The following is a 20,481-nucleotide window of genomic DNA, read 5'->3' on the forward strand; positions in this document are numbered from 1 at the left end:
AATTCCCTCCAACAGAGAAGCTTGTTTTTCTTTCCCCAAATAAGTTTTCCTTCAAAGAAATAACCTGCAGAAGAAATGCATTTCTTTTTTTTTTTTTTTGCGGTATGCGGGCCTCTTACTGCTGTGGCCTCTCCCGTTGCGGAGCGCAGGCTCCGGACGCGCAGGCTCAGCGGCCATGGCTCACGGGCCCAGCCGCTCCGCAGCATGTGGGGTCTTCCCGGACCGGGGCACGAACCCGTGTCCCCTGCATCGGCAGGCGGACTCTCTCTCAACCACTGCGCCACCAGGGAAGCCCAAAATGCATTTCCTTACTGCTAACTCGGAGATGGTGAAAACGGGGATGATGGGGCACCCCCCGGACCTGGGGGCTCTGGGCTCCCCGCACACTTTGCCAGGCATGATGGGGGAGCTCTTCAGACAGACTTTGTGGATTCAAAGCCCAGCTCTGTGCTTCGAGCTGTGTGACCTCCAGTGAGAACCTTGGCCTCTCTGAGCCTGTCGCTTCGGCTGGGAACAGAGGTGGGTCAGAGTACACTTCTCCTCCAGGGCTCAGGGGTTGAATAGAGCAAGGGTGGTGTCACAAGGGTTCAGCTCCTAGGGAGGCTAGTAAGGGTGAGCTGTTGTGAGCTTCCTTGTTTCTGGGAGAGCAGGTGAAAGAGCGTCGCGGGAAAGGGGCAGAGACCAGACAGAACCTCCATTTCACTCCAGCTACAGGGGCCCCCCAGCATCCTACTTTGGGCCTTTGACCAGCTGAACAGGACCAGGTGTTCTATTCAAAGACATCCAGGTCCTAATCCCTGGGACCCATTAATGTCACCCTACAGGACAAAAACGAGTTTGTAGACATGATTACGTTCAGGCTCTTGGGCTGGGAGATGATCCTGGATCAGCCAGGCGGGCCCTAAGGGTCCTTACACGACCGAAGAGAGGGGATTTGAGAGAGGTAGCAGCCAGGGGCGTACGCTGCGTTGCTGGCCTTGGGGACGGAGTAGGGGCCACGCACGAGCCGAGGAATGCAGGCACCTCCAGAGGGTGGAAAAGGCCAGGATTGTCCCTGAGCCTGCAGAGGATGCGGGACGATGAGGGGCCCAGCACTCTCCATTCGGAGGCGCCGGACCAGCACCAAGAGTTCCCACGGACCGTCGCTGGCCCAGAGAGGGGTCCTGCTTCACAGGGGCCACTGAGACACAGCGAGGCCATGCTCCCCACCCCGGGACACGACTGGGAAGGGCCAGAGCTGGATCGGATCCCGAGGCTGACCCCCCGAATGCCCCTTGGCCTGGCTGCCCCAGGAGAGTCTCCACGGCGTCTAGCCACGGACAAGAAGCTCTGGACCAGACCACACGGGGGAAGCCGCGTTTACCTGGGAAATCCCTGACCTGAGTCACAGTTCACCGGCCCTCTGAGCACAGGATGCTCATACACGGGTCTCTCCAGGACTCCCCTCCCTAACTGGTAGGTAAACGTCCCTGGGCTACTGCTGCTTCCCCCCCTGCAGCCCCGTGAACGAACACCCCACACACTGCCACCCCCACTGCCAGCAGCTCGAGACCCCCCAGAAAGGCCTCTTTGATCTGTCCTGGTTCTGTCCACCCTCTCGGGCACTGAGCTGGGCAGCTTTCCGGAAAGAAGCATCCGTGCTCTCAGGTTGTGGCGCCTTTCCTACTCACAGGGTCGGGGCCCTGGGCCTGCTCAGGACTTTGGCTCTGGGGGCTTCAAAGCGCTTCAAGGGCTTCCCTGGTGGCGCAGTGGTTGAGGGTCCGCCTGCCGATGCAGGGGACACGGGTTTGTGACCCGGTCCGGGAAGATCCCACATGCTGCGGAGTGGCTGGGCCCGTGAGCCATGGCCGCTGAGCCTGTGCGTCCGGAGCCTGTGCTCCGCAGCGGGAGAGGCCACAGCAGTGAGGGACCGTGTACCGCCAAAAAAAAAAAAAAAAAAGCACTTCGAGGGGGCCTTGCTGACTGCAGGGCACTGGCTCTTATGGGGAGGAATCAGCCTTGCCGGAGGCTTCGAAGGGAACCCAGCCCTGGGACACGCGAGGAGGGACAGTAGGCTGTTCCGGGAGTGCGGGGGGAGCAGGGCACGGGGCACAGCACTCCTTGCCCCCGAGGGTCGGCAGACGGGTGGGTGCAGGGCAGCGTGGGGAAGTCCATTGCCACCGTGATGGGGCCCCGCATCTCTCCAGGACGCCCCCAGACGGAGCAAGCGGCTGGAGGGAGAGGGCGCTCGAGGGACCTGGGCGACAGTGCTGGCAGAAACTTCTCGCTGAGCTCACCAGCCCCGTCTGCAGAAACCCGAGCTACCACCCCGCAGCGGGACCCCCAGAGGGAGCGCGCTCGTCCCCGCTGGGGGAGGGGCCTCCATGTTTCTGATGGAGCGGGCCAGCCTCTGCCCCCAGAAGCCACGAGGGGCCACACACAGCAAACTGGGACTCGGGCCGGGGCTGCCGGGCACAGGTGCCAGCCACGAAAGCTGAGCGTGAGAGTGAGTGTCGCCCCACAAAGTCCCCACAAGCCTTGCGAGAATTTGGACTCAGGAACGTTTATGGCTTGCCTGAATCTCTTGATATTCACGGGAATATTTAAAATAATCCTCTTACGTTCTGAAACACGTTTAACCGTTTTTTTCCCTGGAGTGTAACAGCTGGGTGTCAACCAACTCCACCCTTATACCAGCCAGATACACAGACCTGCCTCTGTGAACTTCCCAATTTAAATGTGATTTCCTGATAGAAGCAATAAGACAGGCATTTAGTTTATTTAAACTATTCAAATATTATCTGATTATTTAGAAACATTTATAGGGGCCAATTATATGTAACCGTTGATCAGAAATATAGCAGCTATAAAACTAATCCTCCATAACCACAGCTCTGACAAGTAGCTAGTATGTATTTAACGTACATTAAAAGCTTTTAAAATTTGCATTAAGGAGGGCTAGAGCTCAGCGAAATCTCCAGGGTCCTCGACTTCCATGAAGTGGCTGCCGCCCCTCAGCGTCTGGTTCTGAATGAGACGGGTCAGCTGGGCTACTTTTTTCTGGCTTCCCCAACCCTGGAGCTGCGCTTTCCAGCCTGGTTTTTTTTTTTTTAGCGAAACAGCATCCCGAGTGTGAGGGCCCGTGGGGTCCACAGTTGGCCCTATAGGAGGTCTGCGTCCTGGGCCCCAGCCTCCCACCTGGGGGCTCGACACGGATCCCACCCGGCCTGTCTCCATCACAGCCCAGGGCTCTGAGAGGCCTGGCACCGGCATCTTATCAGCTCCCAGGTGTGTTATTATTATTATTTCTAAATACAATCATAGCTCCACGTAAACCAGAACTTGCTTCATTTAAACACCTGGGCTCTGGAGAAACACGTTCTGCTGTAAGACAAACGCTTACCTTTCTGCTGTGATGTTTCAGCCTCTTTCGTGGTCATTTCCCGCCCTAGGCTCTGCCACGTTTCACAGGAAAAACACAGGATGGCGTGAACCTTTCTAATCAGTGGTGACATCAGTGTCCCTTCAACTCACGGTGGCGTGGAGGGACTCGTGTGGCTCCCCCACTGGCCTGCTGGCCCCCGGTCACCAGCCTACAGAGCACACCCCCGTCGGCCCTGGGCCGGGGCCCCACTTTCTGCGCAGCCAGGAGGGAGGGTGGCTCACGCCTGCGGGCCCCCCCCGACACTGGGGATACTGAACGGAGCTGCGGAGTTGAGCGCCATATGGCGCTCTCCCAGCAAACCCAACAGGCGCTTCTGTCACCATTGGGAAGTGGCATGAAGCTTAATCTCCCGATGAAGTGGAAGATTTTCCACGTTAGCAGGAGCCCCTGCAAACAGCGCTTGCTCGGCGGTTCTATTTTTTCCGTCCTTCTCTCCTCACATGCCAGCAGCAGCGGGGTGAGCTGCAGGCTGCAGCTCCCTGGGCGCCGAGCCCAGCCTGTACCTGAAGCTGCCTTCTCCCGGTCGACCACTCCTGGGTCTGACCGACTGAGAGGCCATGGGATCCTACCCCCTCCTCCCTTTCGTCCTCCCCTCCCCAGGCAGGGCCTGCAGGGCCCAGGAAGACGGCAAGGAGGACCTTGTCTGTTTCTGCAGGATTTCCCTTCCGGGGAAATGGGAGGTGGGAGTCTGGGGTGGGCCCACGGGGCTGCAGGACACAGAGCCAAGGGGAGAACCGAAGCTGGATTTGCCCTGTGTGGCATCACCAGCATTGGGCTGTAAGCAGTTCATCAAGGTCGGCTGGGCCACTGACAAAGCGTTGCCCACAGGCCAGAAGGAAAGGGCTTTGATCACTTAGGTCCCCTGCACTGGGGCAGGGCTGGGTGGGTGTTCTGCTCTGCTGTTTCCTGGCTATGTGACCTTGGGCAAGTCACTCAACCTCTCTGAGCCTCAGTCCCTGCCTGTGGGAGTAAAATGGTATCACCCCTTACTTCACAGGCTGAGGACTGTGTGGTAAACAGTGTCCTCTGGGTCAACGTGGAGATCCAGGTGTGTGTGTGCGTGCCTGTGCACAGCTTTGCGGGACTAGGGGAGGCCTGAGTGTGGAGTCCAGAGGAGCAGGTGGGAGCCGGGCTGGGTGGGGTTGGAGGCATCCCACCCTCTGGGCAGTTGCCGTTCACACCAGCCAGCCAGGTCCACCTCAGGCCTTTCACCTGATGGGGGGTCGGGAGGAGGCCCAGACGCCAGGCCATGTCAGGCCAGTGGCCGCTGGTATGCCAGGACACGCCTGGGGCACTGCCTTGTCACTCCTTAGGAGCAGAAGAAACCAACCTAATAGAACCAGGTGGCCACCAGGGCTCAGTGCTCCCGGGCCCAAGCGGGGACCAAGCTATGATGTGACACAGGAATCCATCATCACTTGGGTGTCCTGGGGGGCCCACGGCTGCCCACGCAGAGCCTCGGGGCCTCCTGGGCCCAGCTGGTGGTGCTGGAGACCAAGGAGCCTGCTGGGCCTGTCTAAACGCCGGTCCTCGTGGTTTCTGCCGAAACACGGGACACATCAGCCATGCCCTCTTGCCTAGTCTGTTTCACGTGTGTAGACGGTTCCTGAAGCCACGAGTCAGGTAAGAGCCCCCACTGCGTCCTCGTGACGCGCTGCACAGGGAGAGGTAAGCGGCATGTGGTGGGGAAGCTGCTGGCTCCTCGTCCCGGGGGGACGCCCTCCCCGGGCCTGGGGGTGCCTTGGAGGGTCCAGGCCTCTTCGAGAGGCTGCTTAGCTGTCTGCTTAATTTTGCTCTGAACACACAGACACTGAGGCTCCATGGCTTTTCTTGTTTTTATCTCCCCGTTTTTCAGGAAAATGAAATCAGCTTCTTGACTTAAATAAGCATTTACAGCTCACGAAGCCCCAAAGCCCAGATCAAACACTAACTCCATCGCCGAGCAGCCCAGCAGGCCGAACACCTAAGTGCAGGTGCAGATGCCTCTTCAGGCCTCTCGGGTTCGGTTACAACAGCCCCGCTCTGAGGCCCTTTCCTGACGGTTGATACAGAGAGGGCCCTGAGCCTGGGGCCGCGGTGGCCTGAGACCCAGCCGCTCTTGGACGGGACTGTAGCCGGAAGCGAACAAAGCGCACAGCAGTCCAGCCACAAGCCGGGCCGTCAACAGTCTGTCTCTCGGGCGTCATTTTAAAGAATAACTCCGGAGACGTAAGTCTGACGGCTCCGGCCTCACCAGGAGGCTGCAGCCACAGCGCTGTTTGCTGCTGCCTCCTGTAGCTCAGAGGCAGCCCGAGCTCCCAGACACGACCCTCCCCGGACGCCATCTGTTCTGATTGGCTTTGCTTTTAAGCCAGCGTCTCCGCGCCATGTTTCGGTGAGTGGAAGTCAGGTCCTCAAACTGAGAGCTCTGTAGAGACAGATGCCCTCCCTCTCCCCCCGCGCCCCGGCCTGGTTCCGTTCAATTCAGAAGAAGAGTCTTCAAAATTAGCTGTCAGCGGTTTGGAAGTAATTAGCAGGAAACAGCAAGTGTCAGAAACGCGACTGGGCCTCCTGCAGGACCACGTGCCTGGTGAGGGTTTCCTGTCGCCATCCCGGGAAGGCAGAAGGCCCGAGGGCTTCTCCCTCTCGGGTCCAGGGAGCACCTGCTATGGGCACCTGGACGGCCCTGGAGAGATGGGCTTCTATCTGCAGCGGTGTCCTCTGCTGTCAGTTCCCTCCCAAGCCTGGAGGCGTCTCAGACAAAGAAAGCCACACTGTGCGTTCTCCCTCCTCGGACCCTGCAAGGACCCCCGTCTGCAACCACCCTGGAGGGGTGTGTCCTTCTGGTGGTCACCCTGCGGCTGCTTCTCATATCACATGCGCACTGAGAGTCGGAAGCTCCAGGGCCCCTGGCCACGGGGTGGACGCAGAGTGACCAAAGGGAGCCCCTCATTCTCTGAGGGTCACGAGAGTCGGGTCATCCTGCAGCAGATGCACCACAGCAGTGCAAACGCAGGAGCAGACGCGGCCTCTCATCTTTCCCCAGGTTGGCCCGAGTGGCCGTGTGGAAACTAGCAGACCCTACCCACGACGAGGCCTTGCAGGGCAGCTAGAGCCGGGCCTGCTCGTGTCCTCTCCGCCCAGAAGCAGAGCCCCACAGGGCCCCTCGCCCCTCCCGCAAAACCTGAAGCACATGGCACCTCACCCCTGCGGCCTGGCCCCAGTTCTCTTCACAATATTCCTCATGCGACGACGCTTGCTCTCACCCCTGGAAGCCAGGTCACGCCACGTGGGCTGCGTGGACCAATGACGTGGCACGGCAGTGACGTCACTTCCAGGTGGCTGCATTAAAGGCCGGAGCTCATCTCCCCGGTAAGCTGTGCCCTGCCCTGGAGATGCCGGAGGTGGGAGCAGCCTGGACTGCGGAGCCGTGCCGGGGGTTGGGGGGGAAGGCGGGCGGGAGGGCCAGCAGCCCGCTGTGCACTGAGATTTGGGGCTGTTTCTCCTGCAACAGGCCCTGGCGCTGTGAACGGCCCACGGGCTTCCCGCGAAGCCGAAATAGAATCCAAGCCTCTAACTGGGCCCTCACCCTGACAATCCCACCGGACAGGTCCGAGGCCCCTGGCCCCCACGTTCTGCTCGCACCCTTGTCTGATGCTCTGTGCCCAGGAGCACGTCCTGTCTTTCCCAGGAACGTGCTGGGGGGAAGTTTGTGCACTTGCTTCTCTTAGAGCTGCTCAGTGCAGCCCAAAGTGGGGACACTGCCCAGTGCCCATGGGGCCCAACCAGTACAGTGATGCAGGGCGAGGGAGGCATCAGGGGGTGGTGGGGACTGCAGCCAACTGGAGCTCATGCCCCTGAAGGGCAAGCACCTCATGCCCTGGCCCTGACGTTCCCTCACCTCATCACCCTCACCCTCTCTCTGCCCATCTCCATTCAGCCACTCTGACCTCCTGGCTCTTTCTCCAAGATTCTGAGCATTTGCATTTGCTGTTCCCTCTGCCTAGACAGCTCTTCCCCTCGGTATCACCATGGTTCTTCTGCCACTGCATTTGCTCTCGCACCAGAGGAGGCTTCTGGGCCACCGTGTGATGGGAACTCCACCTGCACCCCACACCCCCTGGTCCCTAATATGTAAGCATCGGTAGCTTATCTTTCTCCCTGAACATAAACTCTGGGAGGGCTGGGCTCTCTCTGCCTCTTATGTGCCTTTGTGAGTCCTCTGAGCCTAGAACAGCAGAGGGGGTGCTCAGTATGCACGTGCAGGCTTAACGAACATGTGAGGATGAACAGACGACCTTCACCACGACCTTCTGTCATCATTTCATACGAGAAAGACAGCCACACCAAGGAGCGAAGGGTGCCCCTTCCAGGAAGGGGCCACTGGCAACCCTGCCCTGACATACTCCAAAGTCTGTATCTCCTCTGAAGTTTATCCACAGGCCCCGCCCTGCAGCAGCCCCAGGACCACAGTCATCAGTGTGGGAACCTGAGGGGACAGACGTCAGTTTCCCCGGTAACATCCACATTGTCCTGGGGGTGGGCTGGGAGTAAAAGAGCGATGAACTAGTCCTGCCGGCTGGGGGTGGGGGAGAAACAGGTTTCACTCTCACAGACACCTCCTCCCTCCATTACGGGGCACTGCTCCCCGAGTTATGGAATATTCCCAGCCCTGATCAGTCCAACCTCCTCCCTGGTCTTGCCAGTGAGTCCCAAGCACACACGTGGACGTGCCCACACTTGGGGACGACGTCTGGTCCGCAGACACGAGGCCCTGGGGCCGAGGCAGAACGCTGGCTGGCAGGAGACGGTTTGGGGGAGCCGCCTGGGAGCTGGCCACGCTCCGCAGGTGCCTGGAGCCCTCATCCTAAACTCCCATCCACCCAGGGTGCTACAGCGACTCAATGACTAAATCAAATTTCTGAATATTAAATTAATGATGGAAATCTAAAATATTAATATATTCTAATTGAATATTCTCTGATAAATTATCTGAGCATTTGCAGCAATTTGATTTTACTTTCATTTCTTAAGGAACTTTCAGCTGCATAAATATAGCCATTAAAGCGATTCAAGAAAGGGAACATTTTCTGCTCAGATGAGGGACCGGTAAACACAAAGGGTCTGTACGTTTCTTCCGCGTGAATGATTAAATCACGGAACCCAAGGCGGCTGAGTCGTTCAGTGATGCTTTCTTCGTGTCCCTCTGGCTTTTGCGAGGACACAGCACACTCCCCGCAGGTCTCAACTGCGTGTATAATTACAGGGAGGCCTGGAGGCTGCCACGGAAGACCCCCGACGGCACATTCGTGCTGGGGCCGCACTTTCAGAACCGACACCGTGTGGGGGCTGATGGTGCCAGACCCGCCCCACGGGGGGCTGGGCCGGGGGTGGACCCTGCACGGCAGGTGACGTCCCCTCACTGGGGAAGGAGTCCTGCTGTTTCTACGAAAATGCTTCTCCAAATACTTGAGCACCTCCTCAAGGAGGTACGTCTCCTGGTGGGGATGAGCTGGAGCCCCTGGAATCTCTTCCTCAACTGTTCCTGGTTCCTTCTGTTCCAGTGACCCTCACAACAGTGGACGGTGTGGTGAAGGCAGAGGTGACATTTCCGCAACCTGTTAAGATCTATCTAAGGGGGAGAAAACCCAGACACGAGCAAACTCCCGGAGCAAGCCCCACCTCGGTTTCTTCCCAGAGGCTTCAGTCTGAGAAAATCCACTTCTTCATTCACCCACACGCGTTTCTGGCTTTGCAGAACGGGCCTTAAAGATCCATGAGAGAGGTTAGGAAGTGGAGCATCTGAAGCCTCTGCCTCTTAGAAAGCAGCTGCGTCTGCCTGAAACCTGCTCCCAGGCGACGCCTTGAAAGGGAGGTACGCTGAAATTTAGGAGGGCAACGCCCACCTGGGGGAGGGCCCTCAGGCACCTGGGGGAGGTGTACAGCCAGAGGGGCAAGTCCCAGTTACACTGCAGTGTGCATCAGACAATCCCCCCGCAAAAGAAAGGCTTATAAACCCCACAAGACGGTGCTATACTTTTGCTTTAAATGGTCAGCTGTATTTTAAATGAGTCAAGAGAAAAAAAAATACAGTCTTTTATGTTAACCCACACATTTATCTTTTCCGGTGTTCTCCATCCCTTCCTGTAGATCTGAATTTCCAACCGGTGTCATTTCTTTTCAGCCAAAAGGATATTCTTTACCATAATGTGGGCCTGCTGCTAATGAGTTCCTTAAGTTTGTTGATCAGAAATGCCTTTATTTCACCTTCAATTCTGAGGGATTTTTTTTTTTCTGGATACAGAATTCTTGGTTGATGGTTTCTTTTCATTCAGCAATTTGAAAATGTCATTGCCCAGAGACCTCTATCACTTCTAAAGAGAGGCCAGCCCTTGTTCCCACTGTGGTCCTTTGTGCTGCATTTTCCCTCTGCTTTCAAGGTTTTCTCTCTAGTTTTAGAATTTCAGCAGTTTGACTATAATCAAGGTATGGCTTTGTTTGTATTTATCCTACTTGAGATTCACTGAATTTCTTGGATATATAAGTTTGTTTCTCCATCAAATTTGGGGAAATTTCAACCCTTTTCCCTATCTTATTATCTCTCCTCTCCTTTTGGGACTCCAGTTACACACGTTAGGCCACTTAATTTTGTCCCATTGAAACTCTGTGTGTTTCAATCCTCTCCCCTGCCATTCTTCAGGCTAAATAATTTTTATCGATTGACACACTGACCTTTCTTCTGCCTTCTACAATCTATTTGTAAGCCCATCCAGTGCGTTTTTCATTAGAGACATTATACTCTTCAGGTTTACCATGTCCATTTGGTTATATTTTTAGAGTTTCCATTTTCCTGCTCTGATTCTTGATGTATTCATTCATTCTGACCATATTTTCCTTTAAGTCCTTGAGCCTATTTATAAGAGATATTTTAAAAGCCTTGCTGCTAATTCCAGTATCTGGGTGACCTCAGGGTTAGACTCTATGAGCGGTTTTTGCCTAATTATGGGTCACGTTTTCCTTTTTCGTTTTTGTTTTTTTTTGCATGTCTTGTAATTTTTGTTTGGATACTGATCACTGTAATCATTGTAGATGATATTATACAGAGAATCTGGTTCTGTTATCTTTCTCTGGAGGCTGTTAACTTGGTTGGACTGAAATTTAACTCTGTTTACCTTGCCGTAGGCAGCAGCTGAAGTCTCTTCTCTGCGCTCTCAATCTTCTAGCTGCACCTCCTCACTCACCACTTCACTGAGAGTGCGCTCTAATTCTGGTGGGCGTGGCACCGGGAGTCTGGTGGGCGTGGCACCGGGAGTGCGTACTGGCCTCGCCCGGGGCGTCACGGCTCCCGGCAGCCCTGCCAGCAATAGCTGCCTCGCCCTGCCCAGGGCCCCCTCGGTGGGGCCAGCGACTGCTCAGCGAGGGTCTGTTCTCCCTGCATGGCCCAGCGAAGGCTCACGAAGAGACAAGATACTCTTTCCAAGGAAAACGCCTGTAAGTAACACAGGTCTCTTTGGGAAGAACATTCTGCCGGCTGCTCTCCCTCCCGCTTTTTCATTTATCATCTTATCAGAAGGAAACGCCGTAGTGAGTGCAGAATTGCAGCTGATCCCAGCTGCGCCTCCAGAGCTCCACACTCAGCTTCCCACTCCCATCAAGCTGCAGTCACGCTGCTGTGATTTGGGCGTCTTTCGGCGCAGCACCCCCCCCCCAAAAAAACAAACCACTGACAGGAAACTCATCGACCTCCTGCAGACACAGTGGGGTAGAAAAGCACCCCAAACCCTTGCCTGTGCTCCGTAAGAGTTTAAGGGAGAAAGCGGGGAGAAGGAGCGAGGGAGGGTGCGGGGGCAGACGCTGAGCACACGAATGTGCGCCCACGTGGAAGTGGGGGGGCTGTGTGCGCACGCGTGTGTGCGTGAATTTCTGGGCTGAGTTCTCCCGTAATGACTTGGAATCCATCGGGAAAACAAATCTTTTACAGAGACTGTAACAGAGATTCCATTTTCCATTTGCTGGGGATACCATCTCCGCATAAGGATCAGCTCAGCTTGGAGGCCGACTCCAGGGGAAGCAGTGCCAGGACCCCCCCACAAATGCCACATGCCACGGCCAGCATGCTGTGTGAGCCCATGGGCGCCCGGGACGGCTCGCCATCGGGATTGCTGCCATCACTCCCTCCCTCACTCATTTGTTCATTCAGTGAACATGCGCAGTGCCTGCCGTTTACAGTACAGAGATGCAGGCAGGGCCCCTGCCTTCAGGAGGCCTGTCCTTGGGTGGATAAATAGCAGGTGTGACGTCAGACTACTAAGTGCTACGGAGGAAGTACCGCGGGACAGTGTGGTAAAGACAGACCAGGCTTGGAGAAGGGCAGGTGAGTCAGGTCTGATCGCTCACCTAGACCACCCCCTTCCTTGGCGCAGCGGGGCCCTTCGAGCCGAAAGGACGCACACTTTCTCCTCTGGGGAAACCCACTGGGGCAGCACGCAGCCATTTCCCACACGTACCCCTCCTCCTGGGCACAGAGCTGGGCCGCGTTCCCCGGGGTCCTCTGCAACTTGGCCAATGGAATTCAGGCGGGAATGGTGTTTCCCACGTCCAGGCCCAGCCGACCCTGCGCTCCTCCCTCTGGCGCCCCGCATGACAGCCCCCAAATGACCTTCCCAGGAGCAAGAAATAAACCTCTGTTCTGTTCGGTTTCTGAAATTGTGGGAATGCCTGTCAGAGCCTCAGCCCTCCCTGCAGTCCGCGTTGGAACAGACATCCACCTGGAGGTAGCCTCCCTCCAGGGGCTGCGGACACGTCGGGGGGTCCGAGCAGCAGAGGACGAGGTCTCTCCAAACCACAGCAACACTGCAGACTAGAAGACAGGAGAGGCTGCCCCTCAGTGAGTCCGTGGAGCGCGCAGCTCTGCTCATGGCACGCCAGACGCCACGCCCGGACCTCCTGTCCCCACGGGTCCAGCGTAGAAACATCACCGGCAAGGAGAGTCCCCAGGAGCCTGCGTGTGCAGGGGCCCGAGAGCTCCCGCCGTCGCTGCTTTCCTGCCGGATTTTGCAAGGTTTACGTTCACTGGGGAGGGGGCTCATTTCCCTGCTTCAGAGCGGTGCACGTCCCCCATCAGGGCACACAGACGTCACTGTGGCCTCGTGAGAAGACTGTGCCCCTCAACATGGCCACAGGCCCGTGGGCGCGAGTGTCTGCTGCTCGGGGAAGCCGGCTCTCCCCTCTCCTGCTGCCAGACCCGACCTCTCTGCCTCGGGGCCGCCGGCAGTGGTCAGGCTGGAAGCACACGGGTGTCTTTCCTCCACTGTCCAGCAGAGGACAGACGACCCAGCAGCTTGGGAACCCCTGCAGGACAAGGGCTCTGCCCACAGTGGCCTTCTTCCCTTTTGGGACCTTTCACAGGCCTGGGTACGACTGGGCACAGAGGAGGGAAATTCCTCGTGTCAGTACCCATATCATCAACTCTGAGAAAGCTCTGAGAGCCAGGACGACAGAATATCCCAGTGGCGGCAAGATGCCTGCCAAACGCACGTGTGTGAGGGTGTGAGTGAGCAAACGCCCCCTCGGGGCTCATTACAGACTCACCCATCACTAGAAGGTTCCCGCCAAGCGTTGAGTACTGGTGAGGATGACTCGGCCAGACGTTCCGGAGTTTGGGAAATGAGGAGGATCTGGCTTGCGGGTCAAATCGGGCCCACTGCCTGCTTTTGTAAATAAAGTTTTATTGGAACCCAGCCACGCCCGTTGGTCTACATATTGCCGAGGGCCGCCTTCACGCTACAAAGGCAGAGCAGAATAGTTTCAACAGAGGCCAGTCGGCAGGGCTCACAAAGCCTAGAACATTCACTACCTGGTCCTTCACAGAAGACGCTTGCCAAGGGCTCTGAGGAAAACAGACGCAGACGCAGAGAATGGGCTTGAGGACGTGCGGAGGGGGAAGGGGAAGCTGGGACAAAGTGGGAGAGTGGCATGGACATATATCCACTACCAAACGTAAAATAGATAGCTAGTGGGAAGCAGCCGCATAGCACAGGGAGATCAGCTCGGTGCTTTGTGACCGCCTGGTGGGGTGGGATAGGGAGGGTGGGAGGGAGGGAGACGCAAGAGGGAGGGGCTATGGGGACATATGTCTACGTATGGCTGACTCACTTTGTTATACAGCAGAAACCAACACACCATTGTAAAGCAATTACACTCCAATAAAGATGTTAAAAAAAAAAAGAAAAGAAAAAGTTTGCCAATCCCTGAGTTAGATGGACAGACTTCTACTAGAGATGACCTTTGGAGAGCACAGCCCAAGGCCTTCAACAAAACTGGCTCACACAATGAAAACCTGCCTCCCTGTCCAATTTGCTTTCAGTCCTGGTGACACTTCAGAGGAAGCTTCTGGCTCCAGTGTATCTAAGACACGTCAACACTTGCATGTCCCCCCCCCACCCCCCTCCCGCCCCAGAGCTATGTTTCCTCTGCTTTATGCTTGTTTTATAGTCGACTTCCGTCATAACAGATACCTCCAGCTTTCCAATTGTGAGCTAATAAAGCCTCCTTTTGGAATAAATGTATTTATACTGAAAATGAGCTACTAGAGAAAATCTCAAGTAAATGGCAAGTGGCAGTCCAACGCGGCAAAGGCCTCGGGGCTGGCGGGGGCCCCAGAGCCGTCACCAGCACCCCCATTGGCGTGGGCTGTGCCCTGGGCCTGGCCCACGTGCCTAGAGGACGCTCAGTCTGGGAAACTGCGCCCAGGCTGGGGGGGTCGATGCTTGAGCGCCTCCCTGCAGTCCTCACCTCCGTTTCGCCGTGATCTCGCCCTCCCAGGCAGGCTGCTCAAGGGCGCGTGATGGCTCTGGAAGTGAACTCCCATCCCAGGGGATTGAGGCAGGAGGGTGGCTCTGTGTGACTGAAACTCAGCAGGGCCCTATGGGGCCCTCCTGGTCACAAAAGCCTTTCCGTGTCCCCTGTTTCTTACTTGCAGGAAAAAGGCTTCAGTCTCCTAGACCTTCCTGAATACCAAAGAGCAGATTCAAACACTTGCTAACCAGGGAAGTAAGGGAATGCGGAAAAACAAAGGGAGAACAATCACACTACAGTGCAGAGATCAAAGCAGGATCCTGGTTCCTGCTCAAGGAGTGTACGTAACTGCATCTTCAGTTCTTCTGCAGGAACTGAGGACCCCACGCAGGTGGAGGACGGCAGCTCCAGGCTGAGCACGAGATTCCTAGAGCCCCGTCCTGCTACCTCACCAGCAACCAGTCGGAAGAAAGTCACACACCCTGCAGCCCTCACCCCAAGTTTTGCCTATAAAAACTTCTCCCCCAAAACCGTCAGGGAGTTTGAAGTTTTTGAGCACGAACCACCCATTCTCCTTGCTTGGCCCTGCAGTAAACACTTCTCTGCTCCAAACTCCAACATATCGGTCTGTTTGGCCTCCCCCATGCGACAGGCACACACACTTGTGTTCGGTGATATGCTGAGCTGGACACACCCTCCTGCTCCTCCTTTTTTCCACGACTGCCACACACAGCCCTTCTGACACCAGAGGTGTCACCACATCCAGCAATTCTCTGTGACACCAGCTGGGGGTGCTACCATTTAACTCAACTCTGACACCATCTACCCGGAGAGGGCGTCCATCCCACAGGTTAAGGGCTCGGTCCCCCGAGATGCTCCCACTTCAGACGTCAATTGCCAAGTCCAGGTTGTCACCTGAGCTTCTGACCGATTGGCTGTAACTCTGAGGTTCCAACACCCCCCTCCTTGGGTTCGATTAATTTGCTAGAGCAGCTCACAGAACTCGGAAAACCAGTGCACTCGCTAGATTACTGGTTTATTGTAAAGGGTATGACTCGGGAACAGTCAGAGGGAAGAGGCGTAGGACGAGGTGTGGGAAGGTTCCCGGAGACTTCACGCCCTCCCTGAGAGCCATCCTCACTGAATCTCCATGTGTTCACCCTCCGGAAGCTCTCTGAACCCTGTCCTTTTGGGGTTTTATGGAGACTTCGTTACGTAGGCACGACTGATTAAATCATGGGTCACTGGTGACTGATTCAACATCCAGCCCCTCTTCCCTCCTGGGGTGAGCGGCTGGGGGGGAAGGGGAACGTGAAGGTCCCAGCCCTGCAGTCACAGGGTTGGTACCCGCCCCGGCCTTAGGTTCCCCTGGGACTTCCCCAAAGTCCCCTCATGCACATAAGCTCAGGTGTGCTAGAAGGGGTTTGCTGTGGATGTCTGCAGACATCTTTTTCACTCTTATCATTTAGGAAATTGCACGGGTTTTACGAGTTCTGGCCAGAAACAGGAACAAAGACCAAACTAATTCACAGCGTCACATGTGGTGAAGGCAGGGCGATAGTCACGACACGGCTCCGTGGCTGTGGTGTGTATGGTGGGGTGACTGACCTGGATGGCCCTGTGAGGTCTGCTGCTTCAGCTCTGCATTTTAATACCCACCCCCCAGCTTTCTGCATCAAAAAGAACAGGAAACAAAACAGACTAATCAGGCCAAGGAATGAAGCTGACGCCCTAATAACACTCGAGGGGCCCCAGCTCCACAGGTGGGGAGAGACGCTGGCCACGGATGGGATTATCTAACGGGGTCCTCACCACCACTTTATCAAACTGTTGTTCAGATTGGGCTGCAATCTTCCTTCAAAGGGAAGGAGATGACGCTAGTTGGTGGCCTTGATCATTGAAAAACAGATTTGTAAAATGAGTCCTTCAGTCCTTCAGGAAAAGCAACCTCGTGGTGGCTGCTGGGAGCAGGTGACCCTAAGGGAAGGGAAGGGGAAGGTGCCCCCCCGGCACCTCAGGCTCAGTCTCAGCACCTCTGACTTTTCACCAAGATCATGGTCAGCGTGGACAAGCCATCATTCTCCATTCAATGTCTTAGCCATAATCGGGAAGAAGTGTGAACATGCAGACCAAAGGAAGGTGTCAGAGGTCAAACGCCATGACCCAAGTCTCCATCCCATCTCCTTCCACGCACCAGAACAGTCACTGGACAGTAACCGGAGAGAGAGGACCCAATGCAAGCAGGCCCGTCCACCCTGGAGGATGCAGCTGCCCTTCTGACTTTTCTGTTCTGTGTATTACTTATCTCATTACGGAAAAGGCAAAATCTTGACCTTAGACACCCAGTGCAGAGCCGGTCCCAGGCTCCAGGAACAAGCCCATCAGACTTGATTCGCGAGATCCCGGGACAGGCAGGGGCTAAAGCCGAGAGCTTCCCCACCGGCGGGAGCGCCTCCACTTACCCTCACCAGCTGCTGCGGGAAGGGCCCGCGGGAGTTTTCCGGCACGTTGATGGGCGGGATGACCCAGTCCCGTTTCTGCCGCCTCAGCCCATTGGAGCTCTGATGCTGTGGCCACGGCAACAGTGTGTCATCTGGCGGCTGGACAGGGTCCAGGGGTGCACTCTTCTTTCCTTTCTGCAGCGTTATTTGGAAGGGAGAGAAGAGGAAAAGAAGCCTGGTTAGGTGTTGCAGAGGAAAAGGCATCTGTTAGAATTTGTACTATCCTAGATCCAGGGAAAGATTGGATGGTGTTGGGAAAAGTGGGGACGTGTTAGGGAAAAAAATCTAGCAAGACCCTCATCTCTACAAAGAAATGGACGACAGATTAAATGGGGGTTAAGAAACCATAAACAAAGAAGAAAATATAGCTGACTCTTTAACCAGTACATCAGGGCCCAAAACGATGGAAAAAAATTACAAAGGATAATATTCATACATTTTAACTTAAAACCCTTGTTTATGAAAACATACCCTAAAAGCAATTGATGAAGTTACAACAAATCTGACAAACAGCTAAGAGCCTGACTATATAAAGAGTTCCTACAAATCAATAAGAAAAAATTGGAACTTCATTATAACAGGAAAAAGACACAAATAGATAATTAACAGCAAAGTAAATACAAAGGATCAATAAACTCATGAAAAATGTCCAGTCATCAAACAATGCAAATTAAAGCAATATATCCTCCTCACCCATCAAACTGACAAGAGTAAACAAAATGAATCCTCCCCCCTGAGGAGCGTGTCGTGAATGAGTCAGCAGAGGGTGATGGTTGAGGTTGTGGGATTTGGCGTTAAACAGACCTGGTGTCTTATGTTTACCTGCATCCAAAGATTCATGTGACACGGGGCGAGTGCCCTTAATCTCTCTCAGCTCCAGCTACTTCTTTTATAAAACGGGCTTGGTAATAACAGCACTGAATTCAGAGGGTTGCTATGGAAATTAGACTGATAAGAGCCCATGCCTGGCGGGAACCGGCGGGACTGAATGTCGGCTGCTCTGAAGTCAATGGGGCTCCTCGCTGCTGGGAGCAGCATTCTGCCAACAGCTATCAGAAGCCTCAAAAATGGTCCTCGCTTTTGACCTCATAACTCCACAGCTGGAAGTCTGTCCCAGCGGAACTGCATGTGGACAAACCCGCCAAATAAAGATGTTCATTGTAGCTGTCTTTATAATAACATTATGTATATGTGAAATAGTAAAAATACCAGGAAAAAATTCTGGAAGTCTGATGGTGGTAAATAATATTTAAATGCATTACACTACGTTCATATCTTGGGATACTACGTGTCATTAGAAGTTACTCTTTGTAAGTCAGAAAGAGAAAAACAAATACCGTACGCTAACGCATCTATATGGAATCTAAGAAAAAAACAACAAATGGTACTGATGAACCTAGTGGCAGGGCAGGAATAAAGATGAAGACATAGAGAATGGACTTGAGGACACGGGGCAGGGGAAGGGGAAGCTGGGGCGAAGCGAGAGTAGCATCAACACATATCCGCTACCAACTGTAAAATAGCTACTGGGAAGCAGCCGCATAGCACAAGAGCAGCTCGGTGCTTTGTGACGGCCTAGAGAGGTGGGATACGGAAGGTGGGAGGGAGGCTCAGGAGGGAGGGGATGTGGGGATATATGTATGCATATGGCTGATTTATTTTGTTGTACAGCGGAAACTAACACAGCATTGTGAAGCAATTATACTCCATAAAGATGTATTAAGAAAAAAAAGAAGTTACTCTTTGAAGATATGAAGAAATTCCATACACTGATAGGAAGTGGAGAAATGGCACCAAAGTATACAGGCAGCATAAGTCCCCATGTTTTTTAAAAGGATAGAGAAAAGATTGGAAGGAAATACATAGAAATGTAAACTCTGGTTTTCTCTGGTCACGAGTGAGTTTTTATTTTAATTTATTCCTTTTACCTTTCTGTATTTCTGAATGTTATAATGTACATGAAATTGTATAATTAGAAGAGCTAACAGGACTCACGTATACACAAGACATCTGCACCTATATCGCCTCCATGTTTATTTTCAAGGTGCCTCCACACCGTTCTCATGGTTGATGTTCATTTCACTCCGAGTCTCAGAGCCAGGAGCATATGAGAGCTCACGTGGCAGAGACAGACCTTGGACCAGGACAGCCCAAGCCAGAGAGGACAGAGCTGGCTGGAGGCCCTAGGCGGTGGCCCCTCTCCAATCACGGCGGGGTCCCCACCCTCCAGCTGAGCTCCCACCCAGTGAGAACCTGTTGGTCTCACCATTGCCCATTGAACCTTCCCCACTCCCTTTTGCAAAAAAGCTGCATAGAAATAAGTTAGACACACATAGACAAAACTAATTAAAAAAACCAAAAAAACATGTCAGTCCTGAACGCCAAAACTTGATGCTACATCAATGGAAAAATCCATCTGGACAAGCCACACTCCAAGGAGACCCCCCTCTGGGACTTTCCCCACCAGGGGTCCTGCTGTCTTTTGTGTTGAGCTCCTACACTTAAGAGTCTGCAGCAATTAAAAACCAAAAGGCTTCCCTAGGTCGCTTTGCATCCTTCATGAGAAGAATCCACGTGAGGTGTGTGCATCCCCAGTGGCCTTGATTTCCACGGAGACATGACATTCTCTCAACATCTATTCAAGTCAAACTAACAGATGCTGCCTTGTGACCAACCCTGCATCTCTCCCGATGACAGGGGTGGGGTCATCTCTAGACTCCTTGATGAGCATCACAGAACAGTGTTCAGGATGGTCCTGGCCACACCCCGCCCCCTTGCAGCCAGGATGCAGACAACTGCTCTCCACGTGTCAGGGGCAGCCAACGCCTTGTGGGCACTGAGCGTTCTGAACCGTCTCTGCCTGCATCTTCCCTACTGCCAAGGCTACAGGAAGGTCATCCCCCCTCTACCAGGGAGGCGACCGGGCAGCTCAGAGAGGCCAAGTCACTTGTGAAGGCCACACAGCTCTTTAGGCAGAGGCAGGATCTGTGTGCCCCCCTCACTTCTGGGGTTTCTTCATGGGGCCCCATCCCCTCTACGGGTCCTCATGTCAGCGTGCAGTGGGCTGGGCATGGACATTCCCATCGGAGAGGCCCAAGGACGTCAGTGAAAAACCTCGGACCAGCAGAGGCATTTCTGAGTTCCCGCGGCGTCAGCTTCCAGGTTAGCAATGCCAAGTGTGAGATTCCCACCTGGACTCCCCACCTCTGCGCTGACGCCTGCCGTGTGTGCTCAGTGAGCCCTCCGGGGGACTGCCACGCTCCACAGACGCATGACCTTGCGGGGGCTCCCGGCCTCACAGGAAACGAGGGTCACCCGGCACAGGCACTTGCCTCAGCAGAGGGGACCCGCTTGGTGTTTGCTCTGAGCGCGTCTGCGTGCGTGTGTGGGGTGCTGGGGCAGGAGTCCCGGCCACAAGCACGGCCTCTGGGAGGTGGAGCCTGGCCGTCCCGGCTCCGCCACGTCTCCCACGTGCGGCACAGAGAATGCAGGTCTGCCTCGCCCGCTGATGCTTGGGCACCTTCAGAAGCTCACCCGAGCCTCTTCATTCTAGACTCGGAATTGTCAAGGTTTTCATCGAGCCGTTCTCCTTTTAAAAACCTGCTTTGTCTTCATTTGCTTAGGCTGAGCTTGCATGGCGTTAATTTCCCTAGTGTTGTTTAAATAAATTGCACATATTTGCTACTATTTTAAAGCTGTGAGACAAGTGTAATAACAAAATCTGGCGAAGATCAATGCCAGACCTGCACTAGCTTCAGCTGGGCAGACACACCCACTTCT

General features: G+C 54.7%; 1 protein-coding gene across 2 annotated transcripts in view; it reads right to left on the reverse strand.

Annotated features, from left to right (window-relative positions):
• The window catches only part of CDH4 (cadherin 4), a 557,176-nt gene that overhangs the window by 114,189 nt on the left and 422,506 nt on the right, over positions 1–20,481 (reverse strand). For both annotated transcript variants that reach the window (XM_060122262.1, XM_060122263.1), the window contains one exon: positions 16,663–16,836. In XM_060122262.1, coding sequence (XP_059978245.1) covers positions 16,663–16,836 — 174 coding nt within the window. The remainder of the gene's footprint in view (positions 1–16,662; positions 16,837–20,481) is intronic.

The sequence above is a fragment of the Lagenorhynchus albirostris genome, chromosome 15 (genome assembly GCF_949774975.1).
Source record: "Lagenorhynchus albirostris chromosome 15, mLagAlb1.1, whole genome shotgun sequence".
NCBI lineage: Eukaryota > Metazoa > Chordata > Mammalia > Artiodactyla > Delphinidae > Lagenorhynchus > Lagenorhynchus albirostris.